The sequence below is a fragment of the Trichosurus vulpecula genome, chromosome 8 (assembly GCF_011100635.1).
Source record: "Trichosurus vulpecula isolate mTriVul1 chromosome 8, mTriVul1.pri, whole genome shotgun sequence".
Lineage (NCBI taxonomy): Eukaryota > Metazoa > Chordata > Mammalia > Diprotodontia > Phalangeridae > Trichosurus > Trichosurus vulpecula.
Genome location: NC_050580.1, coordinates 45,658,607 through 45,674,111, shown reverse-complemented (window position 1 = coordinate 45,674,111; position 15,505 = coordinate 45,658,607). Strand labels below are relative to the sequence as shown.

At 39.4% G+C, this 15,505-nt stretch overlaps 1 protein-coding gene across 1 annotated transcript in view; it reads right to left on the bottom strand.

Moving 5' to 3' along the window:
• Nucleotides 1-507: 507 nt before the first annotated feature.
• Nucleotides 508-15,505, bottom strand: part of LOC118828771 (cytochrome P450 2C44-like) — a 57,750-nt gene continuing 42,752 nt past the window's right edge. Inside the window, exons 7-9 of the mRNA XM_036735627.1 lie at nt 12,535-12,722; nt 2,006-2,147; nt 508-689 (exon numbers count right to left, since the gene is read on the bottom strand). Coding sequence (XP_036591522.1) covers nt 508-689; nt 2,006-2,147; nt 12,535-12,722 — 512 coding nt within the window. The remainder of the gene's footprint in view (nt 690-2,005; nt 2,148-12,534; nt 12,723-15,505) is intronic.

Below are 15,505 nucleotides of genomic sequence, written 5' to 3'. Positions count from 1 at the left end.
AAACAATAGGTTAATGAATGTGATGTTTGTTTATAATTAAAATGCCATGAGCCAAAATGACAGAATTGTAATGGGAAAAAACAGATTTTTATAAAATGAAAAAAGAATTTTTCATGACATGTCTTTTCAAACCTCAAAACCATCTTCTCTTTTTACAATCAGAATAGCATTCTTAAACAAAAAATAAATCATGGTACACAGTGAACTCCAATGTGAACAAATCACCCTTTATTGAACTAAAAGTTCCCAAACATGCAGCATGATTTTAAGCCTGAAGATGCTCAGGATGTTTTCACGCTATTCTATAATGCAACCCTGACATGAACGTATACGAGGAGTTCTTTAATCTAATGTCTTTCCTTTTACACACATATAAGAATTGGAGACTATTCAAAGACAATGACAACTATCGCATTCCCCCTCAATAAAGTTGTTTAGTTTTAAGAGATAAGAAAAGTGGGATCTTGCTGAGAAAGCAATAGGGTAGATTTGAAAGGTGGCTTTCTCTTAGCGGCGTAAAAGGCAGAGCTGGAATTTTGGAGGAACAGTGACCAGTCCTATAGAACATGGCTTGATGTTGATTTCCTTTAGATTAATGGTACTCTTGATGGTAAAATTTTGCAGAATGGCGACCAGGAATATAAACAATTCCACCTTAGCCAGGCCCTCTCCTAAACAGGCCCGTTTTCCTGAAAGAAAATAAAATTCTCTTCAGTAGCCTTCATGTAAAAATCCATTTTGATATCATCATTCCCAGAAAATCTAATCTGAGACACATCCCCTCCACCTCAATAGACAGCATCTTGTTAGTACCTACTTAGGAAGCTAAGTGGCACAGTGAAACAGAGTGCTGGACTTGACACCTGGAAAAACTGATTTTACATCTCTCCCCAGGCACTTTCCAGCTGTATGACTCTGTTACTTAACCTCTTTTAGACTCAGGTTTCCCACCTGTAAAATGGGGATAATTGTAACACCTATCTTTGAGGGTTGTGAGGACAACATGAGATAAATGAAATAGAACACTTTGAAATTTCAAAGCACAATTTATTAGCTATTATATTATTATCTATTATTGTACAGACTTAAGGCATTCATGATATTCTCTTTTTCAAGTATAATTACTTATGCTCATGTTTTCGTTCCCCTACTCAGTTTTTATATCTTCCCAGAAGTCATAGACTATGTCCCACTTATCTTTGAGTATCTTTCTTTACCAAGCTTAATGCTTTCTGCTTTTTATTTATTGGAGGATTTTATCAATATGAAGTTTTCCCTAATAAGGAATTTTCTCCTACTACTCAAATAAGTGACAGTTTTGTACCTGAGAGTTTTAAACATGAGGACCTAAAGGCTAAACAATTGTCCAGAGTCACATGACAAGATGTGTCAGATACAGGATTTGGATCTAGGTAGACATTAAAGCTGCCTCTTTCCCTCCACCACACTCCCTCTCCATATGTACCTTAAATGTCCTATATGAAGTGCTTTTTAATACATTTGTTATTTGAATGAATCAACGAACAGGTGAATGATCCAGGATGACCATCTGATAAACATATTAAGATGTGCATAATGAGAGAAAAATGGACGGAAAACTGTTTCAGTTAAACTCGACTCAATTTTGATCATTAGATACAGGAATGAATAAATCTTGTTACACAATATTTCCTACCTCACACCCGTGTGCTCTATCTACCATAGTGCAGTATAAGTCAATTAGCCACCCAATAAGTATTTATTCAGCAATTATTCTGCGGCAGCCCTGTTCTGAGTCAGGGATACAAATAAAGACAAAAGAAAGGAAGTGAGAAATATTCTGAGGGACTAAGCCAGGTTTCTGAAGTATCCCTATTCATTTTGGTTACAAAAATAAGACTGTATCATGTGACAATTCATTGCAGATGTAGGAAGAAACTATAAATGTCTACTCAGAATACATTGAGGAGCAGCCAAAACAAGATGTTATAGTTTCATTCATTTCAAATTGAGAATGAAAATTTACCTATGGAAAAAGCCATGAAATAGTCACTCTTCTTAAAACTGCCGTCCTTATGTAGGAAGTGCCCTGGGTCAAACTGGTATGGGTTGGGAAATTCTTTTGGGTCAAATAAGACGGAGGAAAGTGATGGGAACACAGTTGTGCCCTGGAATAAAGAAATAGCAATAGCAGATTAATAACTTGGTCCAATGATAAGCGTAGCGCTTTGCACACAGTAGATGCTTAAACATGGTCCTTTCTGCCAATCAGCTCTTAAAGACTACAAAGTTTTCTTCCAATCAAATCAACTCCCCACAGTGACAGCAGGACACCTAGTCCATCTAGTCCCCATTTCTCTCAGCCTCTCAGCTGTGTTAGATCCTCATTTCTAGTCTCCCATGTTCTGTCTTCTGATGTCATTCTTTCTGTAAGCAAGTTTTCTTGTCAGTTTTTTTTCTGCTATCATTCCTTCCCTACCTTATTCAATCATAGAATCATATAATTTTCCACTTCGAAAGGAACATAAAAATCATATACTCCAAGCCCCTCAAAAAGTATATATACTGCCCGCAGAATACTAAAAATGTTTGTCTAGACATTTATGCTTTGATGATGATGTATATTTTGCACCACTTTGGCCATCTTATGAAGTCTATGGATGCCTCAGAATGCAATTTTTAAATTCATAAAATAAAATAGTAAGGTTGTAAAGGAAATCAATTTTATCAAAATAAAGATGCAATTTTTGCCATCACAGTTTGCTGACCCCCTGTGATCTATTCGTAGACTCTAGACTACCTGTTCTAGAACTTTTATTTCATTTATAATATTTCAAATTGTTTTTTGTTGTCTTTTTTATATCACTCTACTTTCCCTCTGCATCCCTGACCCTAGTGTACCCAGAGAGATCAGAGTGTTTGTGTGGAGACTCTGGGTAGCCATTAAGGAGACTCCTGGCTTTGAAAGCTCAGATGTTGGTACTTCTCTCTCTGGTAGCTATGTATATATTGCTATGGTCAGACATTCAGAAGCATGTCTGCTGATTAGTGTTAATTTCTCTGTCTATAATTTCTGCTTGTTATTTCTGTTTTTATTCTCTCTGAAGTCTGGGGTGCTGGCTTATCCCCCTGAAATAAGTGAATGATATATGTGTGTTTAATTAAAGTAGATTGTTAAGCTCTTAAAGTTGCTTTCCTCAAAAGAGCAGATCAAAGAACCTGTGCTAGCAGCCCTGTCATGTGCTGGTGTTTGGTCCTGTTGGTCTCACATACAGCAACTGCTAGTAACATTGTTGTAGCAACTTTAAGGGATTTACAATCTCACTTTTTTCATAGTGGTGGGGTGGGTCTGGACCAGTAATTTCATCTGTGTAGTAAACCCTTGGTGTAGAAACTCCATTTACTAAAAGGGTAGAGGATTGCCTGGGAACTGAAAGTTAAGTGATTTTCCAATGTCCACACAACTATTATCAGTCAGAGACAGACTTGAACAAAGGTAGTGCCAACTCCAAAGTAGACTGTCTACCTACTATGCTCTGTTAAAGAGTAGAGAGAAAATAATAGCTGTCTTTATTTCATCTTCAAAATTGTGAAATTCTGGGAAGGCCACTTCAGTTGAAGAAGCCGTCTATTATAAGTATTAAGTTTATATCACTATTTCCCTCATGTATTAAAACCAACAAAGAGCAAGATGATGCAGTGAATAAGAAATTGTCCTTGGGTCGAACTCTCTGTCTGCCATATATGATCTGTGTGGCCCTGGATATGTCACTTCATCTCTGAGTGCCCCCAAACACTAACACTGGAGTGTATATGCTGCATTCACACTGTGGGAAATCAGTATAGAAGGTTGTTGCTTTTGCATTAAAGCCAAGTTGCTAAACAGGATGCAGGTACTTATGTGGCAGCTGGAAAGTATAAAGGAAATGAGAGGAAGGGGATGCCAAAATGCGGGTAATGGGAGGTGTAAACAGGGTGTAATAGGAGGGCAGAGTATATAATCTCAAAGAGGATCATAAACATGTTTGAAACGTTCGGAACCGCCGGATATAAGAAACTCTCAAAGTAGAAGGCAGAAGAATCAAAACATTTATTTAGGCTCCACAGTAACCAACCCATGAACCAGCAACCCCATTTTGATATATTGATCAAAAGCTTCCAGGCCCAATAAGTACGCCTTGAAAGAGTAACCAGGAGGCTACAGAGAAGCATGATTGCGTAAAGCAAAATCATGTTTCCCCCTCTATGGTAATAAGATTACCCACTGGACTGAAGTCTTTGTTCAGCTTCCTCCCGTAGGTCAGCTCTGCTACTGGCAGCTCCTGCTTCAGCTGTGGCTGTGGCTGTAACTGTAGCTGTAACTGTCGCTGTAACTGTCGCTGTAACTGTCTCTGGCTCCAACCGGAAAAGGAAAAAAGAATCTTCAAGCTGTCCTCTCCCCTCTTATAGAGTTTTTGACATCATCAAGCACCGCCTGAACGACCAGGGCCGATTGGTTCTTGACTTGGCCCCTCCCCCTAGCGTAGCCGTTAACACCTCCCCTCAGCCAGCCCCATGACTCATCACACAGGAAGTTGTCTGCTTCCTGGAATGCTCTTTGGGCTTCCTGCCCCGGAAGAGCAAGCCACAGTGTCCAGAGGCTCAATGAGGTAAGCTGAGTCATTCAAAGAAAACAAAGGCCATTCTGGCTACACTCCACCCCTTGTTATAGGATACATAATCTAATCAGCCATGTATCCTAGAACATACATTGTGATCCAATTACAAAGGAAACTAAAACATATCATTCATTATAAAGCAAAACATATCATTTGGTGACATTCCTAAATATTGGTTTACGATTCAAATGTGATCCACCCCTAGGTCCCAGCAAGATAATCTCTTCAATCAATCATCCCCAAAATAATTATTAATAATTCAAATGTCCACCCCTAAATCCTTGTATCCATTACATAGGATCAATAATATCATAACAATAAAACAACACAGCAAGGATAACACAAAATAAGTAAACAGAACACTATCATCATTTCCACCCCCCTTGAACGATTGGGGCTCAAAATCTTGGGGTGAGGGGTGAAGGTCTCATTTTCCATAGCTTCTTCATGCTGAAATTGGATGTAGAGGTGGCCCTGCCCCCAAAAAGTCCCATTCCAGAGGTCATTTCTTTAACGAGCTGGCAGGAATTCCAAGAATGCTACATGCTTAGGCAGTCACCGGAAAGTGCAGGGTGCTTAAGCCTGAAGGAAACAAAACTAGCAACAAGGTTAGCCAAAACAAAGGACAAAAAGAATAGACAAGTATGGACTATAATTCTTCAAATAAAATCATCTCAAGTTTGGTTGAGATTTCAGTTATGCAAAGATCCAACATCAGAGCCAAACTCAGGTGGGAAATGTTTCTTTTCAAAAGGAACATAATGAGGAAGCCAAGAGGATCCCATCCTAGACAGAGACTAGGATTGTCCTCCCAGCCTTTCCCCAAATGTACAAGTTTTCATCCGTTAATCACACAAAGTTACCTTTCCTCTGAGTGGCTTATGGCATTTACCAGCATCAGCCATACCTGTGGAGTCTGTGAATCTATTATTATAACCTATTCACGGTAAAATATATGGTTCAGGGGTACGATTTGGTAATTATTTTCCCCTGAATAGACAACTGTTACAGTGTTGTCCTTCCCATGGGCTATAACTTCTGCAGCCTTTGGAATATCATCTGGCTTCCGTTTTACCCATACCTTAGCTCCTGACTTTATTCTATCAATGGAGCAAGACCCTTTTGCCCCTCTAGTAGTTATTTTGGGAGGAGGGTCAGTTTTCACAAAGGGTATTTTTTCACAGGGGATAATAATGACTTGAACCATCCTATCATTTCTACAAAATTGTACAGGTTTTTTACCCATATTCTGGAGTGTCACAACAATTTCTTTTTGATAATTAGAATCTATCACTCCAGCCAATACATGTATTCCTTGAGCCGCTAATCCTGGTTTAGGTAATATCCGTCCAAGATGATTCTTGGGGATTCTCATACATACTCCAGTAGGGGTTTTTCTTATCTCTTTCCTATTTAACCTAAAATTCTCTATACAATGTAAATCATATCCTGCTGAACCAGGTGTTCCTGGACTTGGTAGTGGGACATCTTCCCTCACAGTCCAAAATTCAATGTTTTGGATCTCACATGTTTGCTGTTCTCTGATCTGCAGATTTGGGGTCATCATTCTGGCTAGAGGTGTACTCCCCCCTAAGGGCCTATTATTCAAATTACGTAAGGCAATAGACAAATTATCCTTCCAATGTCGATATGAATTATTTGAGCTTAATTTTCTCAGCTGTTCTTTCAACAATCCATTCATTCTTTCAATTAGCCCAGATGCTTGTGGGTAATATGGAATATGATATATCCATTCTATATTATTCAACACACAATATCTTTTCACTTCTTTGCCCTTGAAATGTGACCCATTGTCACTTTGAATCTGCATTGGGGTTCCATAATATAAACTTACAATATCTAAAGTTTTACAGGTGTTTTTCTGAGTTGCGTCTTTATAAGGACAAGCCACTAGTACACCTGAATAGGTGTCAACACACGTACATACATATTTACATCCTTTATCCTGGGGTAGTGGGCCAATATAATCTATCTGCCAAATTTGGGCTGGAACTTTTCCCCTTGCTATTTCTCCAGTAACTATCCTAGGAAGAGTTCGTTCTTTTTCTAATTGGCATATACAACACTCCTCTGTTATTTGTTTTAACAACGCATGAGAAATACTGATACCTCGATCCTGTGCCCATCGATGGGTGGCCTGGACCCCTAAATGGCCAGCAGTCTGGTGGACCCATCTTGCTAAGGCTGGGTCATCAGTTGGAGTCGGAGTAGGGACAATACATTCAGTAGCAATCTTTGCTAGTCGATCCGCATGTGCATTGTACTCACGTTCTGGTGTGGTCAGGGTTGCATGAGCATCAACATGAAAAACTGACAGATCTGTAACCAAAGACATGTCCCATATATTTTCCCATAACTCTTTACCCCAAACTTGTTTGCCATGAATCTCCCAATTCTGATTCCTCCATATAGGCATCCACGTAGCTAATCCATTAGCTACCGCCCACGAGTCAGTAAATATATGACATTGTCCTCCTTTCTCTGCTCTGATGGCCTGATGCACTGCCATCAGTTCAGCATATTGGCTACTTCCACCTATCCCAGAACTTTCCAGAGTTCTCCTTGTACAGGGGTTATAGGCTACTGCTTTCCAATGTCTCTTCTGTCCTAAATATTTTGCTGTCCCATCAGTAAACCAAGCATGTTTCTTCTGTTCTTCATTTAGTCCGTCATATCCATTATTCCATTTCACTAAGGATGGTACCATCTGTTGCTTAGATTCAAGGGGCTTTTCATTGTTCTCAGTATCAATGTTCGCCACAGATTCATGTAGAGCAGAAACTCCATTTTTGCCTGCTCTGGACCTATTCTGAATATACCACTTCCATTTGATTATGCTTGCCTCTTGTGCATGTCCAATTCTGTGAGAAGCTGGGGTACTCATTACCCAAGTCATAATTGGAATTCCAGGCCTTAATACCACTTCATGGCCCAGAGTTAGTTGCTCAGTTTCTACTAAAGCCCAATATGCAGCTAACAGCTGCTTCTCAAAAGGTGTATATTGCACTCCAGATGAGGGCAGTTTCCTTGACCAAAAGCCTAAAGGTACACTTCGGCTTTGTTGTTTTTGCCACAGACTCCAATTTGCATAGTCATCTTGTACAGTCACTTGTAACTCCACTGGCCCATTTTGCATAGGCCATAAGTCTAGAGCTAATTGAATAGCAGCCTTTGCTTCCTCAAAAGCTCTATTTTGTTCAAGTCCCCAGTCAAATTCATATTTCTTTCTGGTGACTTTATACAAGGGTTTTAAAATCTGTCCCAAATGTGGGATGTGGTGTCTCCAATAACCAAACAGCCCTATGAACTTTTGGGCCTCTTTCTTATTGGTAGGGGTGGGAAAATCCTGGATTTTTTGTCGAGCTTGTGGGAGAATTTCTCGCAGTCCTCTATTCCACTGTATCCCCAAGAATTTTACAGTTTGAGCTGGCCCTTGAACCTTTGCGGGGTTGATTTCCCATCCTTTGCTTTTCATATGGTCAATTAATAATGCTAAACTCTCCTCCACCTCCTTTATATTCTTTCCCTGTATCATGATGTCATCTATGTAATGTGTAAGCTGTACACCAGGTAACTTTAATTCATCCAAATGTTCAGCTACAATCCTGTGGCAAATAGTTGGGCTATGAATATATCCTTGCGGCAGGCGTGTAAATGTATACTGTCGGCCTTGCCAAGTAAAAGCAAACTGATTCCATTGCTTGGGGTCTATTGGGATTGTAAAGAAGGCATTGGCCAAATCAATAACTGCATACCAAGTCCCTTCACGTTTTTGTATTCTCTCTATTAAAGTAACCGTGTCTGGGACAGCAGCATACAAGGGAGGAGTCACTTTGTTCAGCTGTCTATAATCTACTGTCATCCTCCATGTTCCATCTGACTTTCGGACTGGCCAGACAGGGTTGTTCCATTGAGTAGTTGTAGGGACTAACACTCCTGCCTCAACACATTCTCTTATAGTGTTGGCAATTTCATCTTGCCCACCTGGCACACGATATTGCCTCAAAGTAATTATTTTAGAAGGTTCGGGCAAAGTGATTGGATCCATCTTGATTTTCCCCACTAAGACTGCATTAATGCCCATTTTCCTCACAGCAAATTGGTATTTCCCTTCGGGTAAATTTAAGGTCATACCCTTCAATATGTCTATTCCAATGATGTATTCGGGAATAGGCACAATAACCACACTATATTCTTTCTTGGGCAACTGTCCAATTTTCATCATTAATTTAACTTGCCTGGCTGATATTTCAGTCCCTCCTAGTCCTGTAATGGTAATAGGAGTTCCATGGCTGAACTTGTCTGGATTTCCATAAATAAGGGTGGCCTCGGCCCCAGTATCTATTAATGCCTCAGTTACCGTACTTGACCCATTTTTCCAATATATGGTCAAGTTAATGTGAGGTCTACAATCCAGCCTGTGTATTTCCTTAATTTGGACTGGGGCTCGGCCTGTTCCCTAGTATTCCCTTTCATATGATTCACTTGGGTTTGAAGGTTCAACATCTGTAGTATTTGCAGGAGCAGTTCTTATTTCCCTATCTCTCCTGTTATCAAGGCCTTTATCTCTGTACATTCTATATAATTCATTGGTTGGAATTCCATCTATCATTTCAAAACCTACCCCTGCTCTCAATAAAGCAGTAAACATTTCTTTCCTTGTTACTCTCCTTTGGCGCCAAGTTTGCTGGTTATTCACCCTTCTCTCTCGAGGAGATCTATCCCTTCCCCAGTCACCTAAGTCATGTAACTGTAAAATCTTATTTATCACTGTTGTAAGACGGCTCCCTACTTCTCCAAGTAATAAATTCAAAATTAGTTGTTTATAAGCAGGGGGAGCTGTCCTAATTATTAAATTCCTATGAGGCAGTTCCATTGGATCATTGTAATATTTGTCTGCAGTTCCTATCATAATGGCAGTCTTCATTACCTCCTCCTTTAGTCTCATGATACAATCTCTAAGTGAATACCAGGGTCTGTGCTCAGTGGGCCACATAGAATCAGTAGCATATCTCTTATTGCATCCCACAGCGGCTAATGCCAACAGAGTAGTCCTGCTATCACCATCTCCTTGCTGATGATGTTCCCTAAAAGCTTGTTGAACTAGAGGATCATGGCTGATACCTATGAATCTCATGCAGTCTGTCCCATCTACTGATATTCCACTGGCCCCTTGATCACTGAGTCTTACCATCCAAGATATCAATGGTTCTCCTATTCTTTGGCTGAATCTACTCAAAATATCTGTGACCTCTTGCGGTGAGAAATCTTCCTGAATTTCCCTTGTAACTGAATCTTCACCTCGGGTTTCTGTCTTCCTCCTTTGTATGGGTCGAGCCCTTGTCTGATCATTTAACCATCTCCTATTCTCTGTGTGAGGCACATCCTGAACCCCAGTAGTGTTTTGTGCCTCAGCCCCTAACATTGTCTCATTCTCTCCCCACTCACTTCCTCTGCCACCATGGCTAGGACGAAGCAGGCAGTCAGGCTCTTTCTGGGCTGGGTTGAAATGCACTCTGGGCTTTTTTGGTCTCCTGTTGCTCTTAGCCACATTAATAGAAAAGTTCTCATTTGAGTCAGTTTGGTCTCCTGCTATCTGAGATTCCCCTTCTTCCTGTGGGGTAGGAGTGCCCCCATGTCTTTCACTTAATCTCAATCTTTCGTATACTAGCCGGTAGGCTGATAACACTATCCAGCTTTGCCTAGATAGTGATGCCCCTGACTGAATCCCAACTTCTCGTAAACACTTTTCCAAATCCCTAGGATCTCCTCTCCGTAGCCTTGGTTCCCAGTTTTCACAGGGTCCAGCTTTTTTAGCCAATTCTTTTGCTAGGGAGGAATAAAATGGATCCTCCCATCCTGGGATATTCGTCTCTTCCTCTGGAATTGTTCTGCTTCTAAATAGAGATCTTATACCTAGCGATCCCATCCTCGTCGCCAAATGTAATAGGAGGGCAGAGTATATAATCTCAAAGAGGATCATAAACATGTTTGAAACGTTCGGAACCGCCGGATATAAGAAACTCTCAAAGTAGAAGGCAGAAGAATCAAAACATTTATTTAGGCTCCACAGTAACCAACCCATGAACCAGCAACCCCATTTTGATATATTGATCAAAAGCTTCCAGGCCCAATAAGTACGCCTTGAAAGAGTAACCAGGAGGCTACAGAGAAGCATGATTGCGTAAAGCAAAATCATGTTTCCCCCTCTATGGTAATAAGATTACCCACTGGACTGAAGTCTTTGTTCAGCTTCCTCCCGTAGGTCAGCTCTGCTACTGGCAGCTCCTGCTTCAGCTGTGGCTGTGGCTGTAACTGTAGCTGTAACTGTCGCTGTAACTGTCGCTGTAACTGTCGCTGTAACTGTCTCTGGCTCCAACCGGAAAAGGAAAAAAGAATCTTCAAGCTGTCCTCTCCCCTCTTATAGAGTTTTTGACATCATCAAGCACCGCCTGAACGACCAGGGCCGATTGGTTCTTGACTTGGCCCCTCCCCCTAGCGTAGCCGTTAACACCTCCCCTCAGCCAGCCCCATGACTCATCACACAGGAAGTTGTCTGCTTCCTGGAATGCTCTTTGGGCTTCCTGCCCCGGAAGAGCAAGCCACAGTGTCCAGAGGCTCAATGAGGTAAGCTGAGTCATTCAAAGAAAACAAAGGCCATTCTGGCTACACAGGGGGGAGGTGGAGACTCACAAAAGGAGTTTAGGCAGTCCCAAAAGGCTGTAAATTCTGTGGTACCCAGCAATGGAGAAATAGGGAAGGGAAATATGAATCAGGAATAGGGAATAAAAAGCTGTGTATTTGTCTCAACGTGTGCGCCTACTTGTTGGGTGCCCACTCTTGCAAGAACATTAATAAACGTCCTTCCTAACTCACCAGCAGCTTCATGATTTTCTTTTTTAAAAATTTTATTGTTTATTTAATATTTTAGTTTCAAAATTGATTTCCACAAGATTTTGAGTCACAAATTTTCTCCCCATTTCTACCCTCCTCCCCACTCCAAGATGGCATATATTCTGATTGCCTCATTCCCCAGTCAGCCCTCCCTTCTGTCACCCCACTCCACCTCCTGTCCCGTTTCTGCTTACTTTCTTGTAGGGCAGGATAGATTTCTATGCCCCATTCCCTATATATCTTATTTCCTGGTTGCATGCAAAAGCAACTTTTTCTTTTGAGCATATGATTTTAAAACTTTGAATTCCAAATTCTCTCCACTCTTCCATTTGCATCCACCCTCCCTAAGCAAGCAAGCAATTCAACATAGGCCACATATGTATCATTACGTAAAACACTTCCACAATACTCATGTTGTGAAAGACTAACTATATTTCCCTCCATCCTATCCCGTCCCCCTTTATTAACTTTTCTCCCTTGACCCTGCCCCTTTTCAAAAGTGTTTGCTTTTGATTACCTCCTCCCCCATCTGCCCTCCTTTCTATCATCCCCGCCCCCGTTTTTATCCCCTTCCCATAGACAGAGTGCACAGGGTGAGTTGAATATGAAGGAATAGTATCTAAAAAACAAAATTAAATTAAAGAATGAGAGAGGAATATATTGACAGAGGGATAAAGGGAGAGAATGAGGTAAATTATCTCACGTAAAAGTGACAAGAAAAAGCAGTTCATTGGAAGGGAAGAAGGGACAGGTGAGGGGGAATGAGTGAATCTTGCTCTCATCAGATTTGACTTGAGGAGGGCATGGCATACACACTCAATTAGGCATCTTACACCTCATAGAGTTCTTGGTAAGATGGTTGTTTTTTACAATACTTTATGACACTTGCTAAAATTCACACATGGAGTTCAGGAGTCAAAGGAGAATGTAGTTCTAGATTCTAACTCAGCTATGATATTTCTGTCATATACCTCTTTCTTACCTTAGGTATGAAGTATTGATAGAGTTGGGTATCACGGGTTACTTCATGGGGCAAACTGAAAGGGGCAAGATTAAAGTATCTCTGTATCTCATGCACCACAGCCTCTGTGTAGGGCATCTCCAGTTTGTCTTTAATGGAAGGAATTCTATGATGTCCAATCACTCGATCAATTTCTTTGTGAATTTTATCTGTGTTGACATAAAAGATGATTAATTTTGTGTTATCTGAAAAACCAGGAACCCTGAACTAGGCACAAAAAATACATTTAATGGAAAGTAAATTAAACAAAATTCCTAGAAGACAAGGAGGAAGATCTTGCTTACACTGACTGGATTATATAATTTAGAGCTGGAAAGTAGCCTTTGATATCACTTGGTCCAAATTTTTCATTTGTCAAACAGGGAAAATAAAAGACAAGAGAAGATAATTGTGATTAAAACCTTGGTCTTCATGCTCTGAATCCAAGGTTTTTTCTCTATATCATACTGGATAACCCACCCTACCCCCTCAGAGGGGTAAAAAACTGACTTTCCTACTCTTAGAACAACTAATCTGACAGCGACCATATCACTGGAAATCTTAACCTTCAGTTAATAATACCACAGGCCAATTATATGTCTTGGTTCTTTGACTACGAAGACCCTAAGTACTTTGCTGTATTAAAAACATATCATGCTACACACTTATAATCAGTGAGCAATATGAGAAAATGGCTAATTCCTTTCCATTATCTGCATGACTCCTTGTAAGCTGACAGCATGTGGATACCAGCAAATCCAGGAAGAATGGGAATATCCTTTAGTTCTTACTATTCTTACCTCTGAAATATCCTTAAATGGTCAAAAAATTTGATCAAAAATGGTCAAAAGTTTTGGCCATATTACTCCTCTACTCAATAAACTCTAATGATTCCTTATTGTCTTTAGAATAAAGTGAATAGTCCTGCACTCGACATTTAAAGCCCCTCACAAAAAACCCTTCTTTTTTCAGCCTCATAGCTTAAGTATGAAATCCAGCCAAACTGGTGTTTTCTCTATTATTTTCAAGTGGCACTTCATCTCCCCTCATTTTCCATTTTTCATCCATCCTCATACTTGGAATGTATTCCTTCTTTTCCTCTGTCTCATAGAATCTCTTTTCTTTTAAACTGAGCTCAAGCACTACATATATGGTGCTTTTCCTGAACTCCCATATTGCTGCTTTGTATTTACACTTTTACAGGCAGTAAATCAACAACATTTATTGAGTCAACAGTATGTCTCAGGTACTGTGCTAAGTGTTGGGATTACAAACATTGGTCAAAGACAATCTCTGCTTTCAAGGAGCTCATTGCACAATAGGGAAGACAACATGGAAACAACTATGAACAAGACATATATATATGTATATATATAACATATATGTATGTATGTATGTATATGGACACACACACATATACATACATATATATATATGTATATATATACATATCCAGGTTAAGATTGGGAGGTAACCTGAGAGTGAAAGCATTAAGATTTAAATGAACTGAGAAAGGCTTCTTGTAGAAAGTGAGTCTTTACCTGAAATTTGAAGGAACCCAAGAAAACTAGAAGGCAGATAGGAGGAGGGAAAGGGTTTCAGGAATGAGGGGACATCCCATGAAAATCTGTAGAGTCCACATATGGAGTTTCTTGTTCATGGAATAACAAAGAGACTAGTGTCATTAGATAATAGAGTTCATGGAAAAAAATCAGTGTTAAAGAAGACTGGTAAGATTACAGGTTATGAAAAGCTTTTTAAAAATTATATTTTATTTTTACTGGTTATATGTAAAACAATTTTTATCATTCATATTTTTTCATTTTGTATTCCAAATTTTCTCCCTTCCTCACTTACCCCCTCTCTGAGACAGTAAACAACTTGAAATAGGGTATAAATGTTCAATCATTCAAAACATACTATCATGTTAGTCATGTTGTGAAAGAAGACTCAGACCCAAAAGAAAAAAAAACACAAAAAATACAGAAACTGAAAAATAGCGTGCCTTGATCTGCATTAGCACTCCATCAGCTCTTTCTCTGGAGGTAGGAAAACTTTCTCATCATGAGTCCTCTGCAATTGTCCTAGATCATTGTATTGGTGAGATTAGCTAGGTTATTCACAATTGATCATCATACGATATTGCTCTTACTGTGTAAAATGTTCTCCTGGTTCTGCTCACTTCACTTTGCATCAGTTTATATAAGTCTTTCCAGGACTTTTTGAAATCATCCTGCTCATCACTTCTTATAGTACGGTAATATTCCATTACAATCATATACCACAACTCCTCTAGCCATTCCTCAATTGATGGGCACCCTCTCAATTTCCAATTCTTAGCTATCAAAAACATACTGCTAGAAATGTTTTCGTACAGATTAGTCCTTTTTATTTTTTGAAGTCATTTTCTTTTTTTTGCCATATTAGCCAATTTGGTAGGTATGAGGCAGAACCTCAGACTTGTTTTAATTTTCATTTCTCTAATAAATTGTTATTTAGAGCATTTTTTTTCATATGACTATGAATAACTTGGATCACTTCATCCTAAAATTGCTTGTTTATATACTGTGACCATTTGTCAATTGAGGAATGACTTGTATTCTTATAAATTTGAATGTGTTTTCTACATATTTGAGAAGCAAGGCCTTTATTAGAGACTCTTATTATAAAATGTTTCTGTTTTCTTCTTTCCTTCTAATCTTTGTTGCATTGATTTTATTTGCGCAAGACCTTTTAAATTTAATATATTCAAAATTGTCCCTTTTTATTTTTTACCTGTTCCTCATTACTTATTGCACAATAGTATTCCATTCCATTCATATACCAGAACTTGTTCAGCCATTCCCCAATTGATGGGCATTCCATCAATTTCCAATATTTTACCACCACAAAAGGGTTGCTTTTAATATTTTTGCACATGAAGGTCCTTTTTCCTTTTTTATGACCTCTTTGG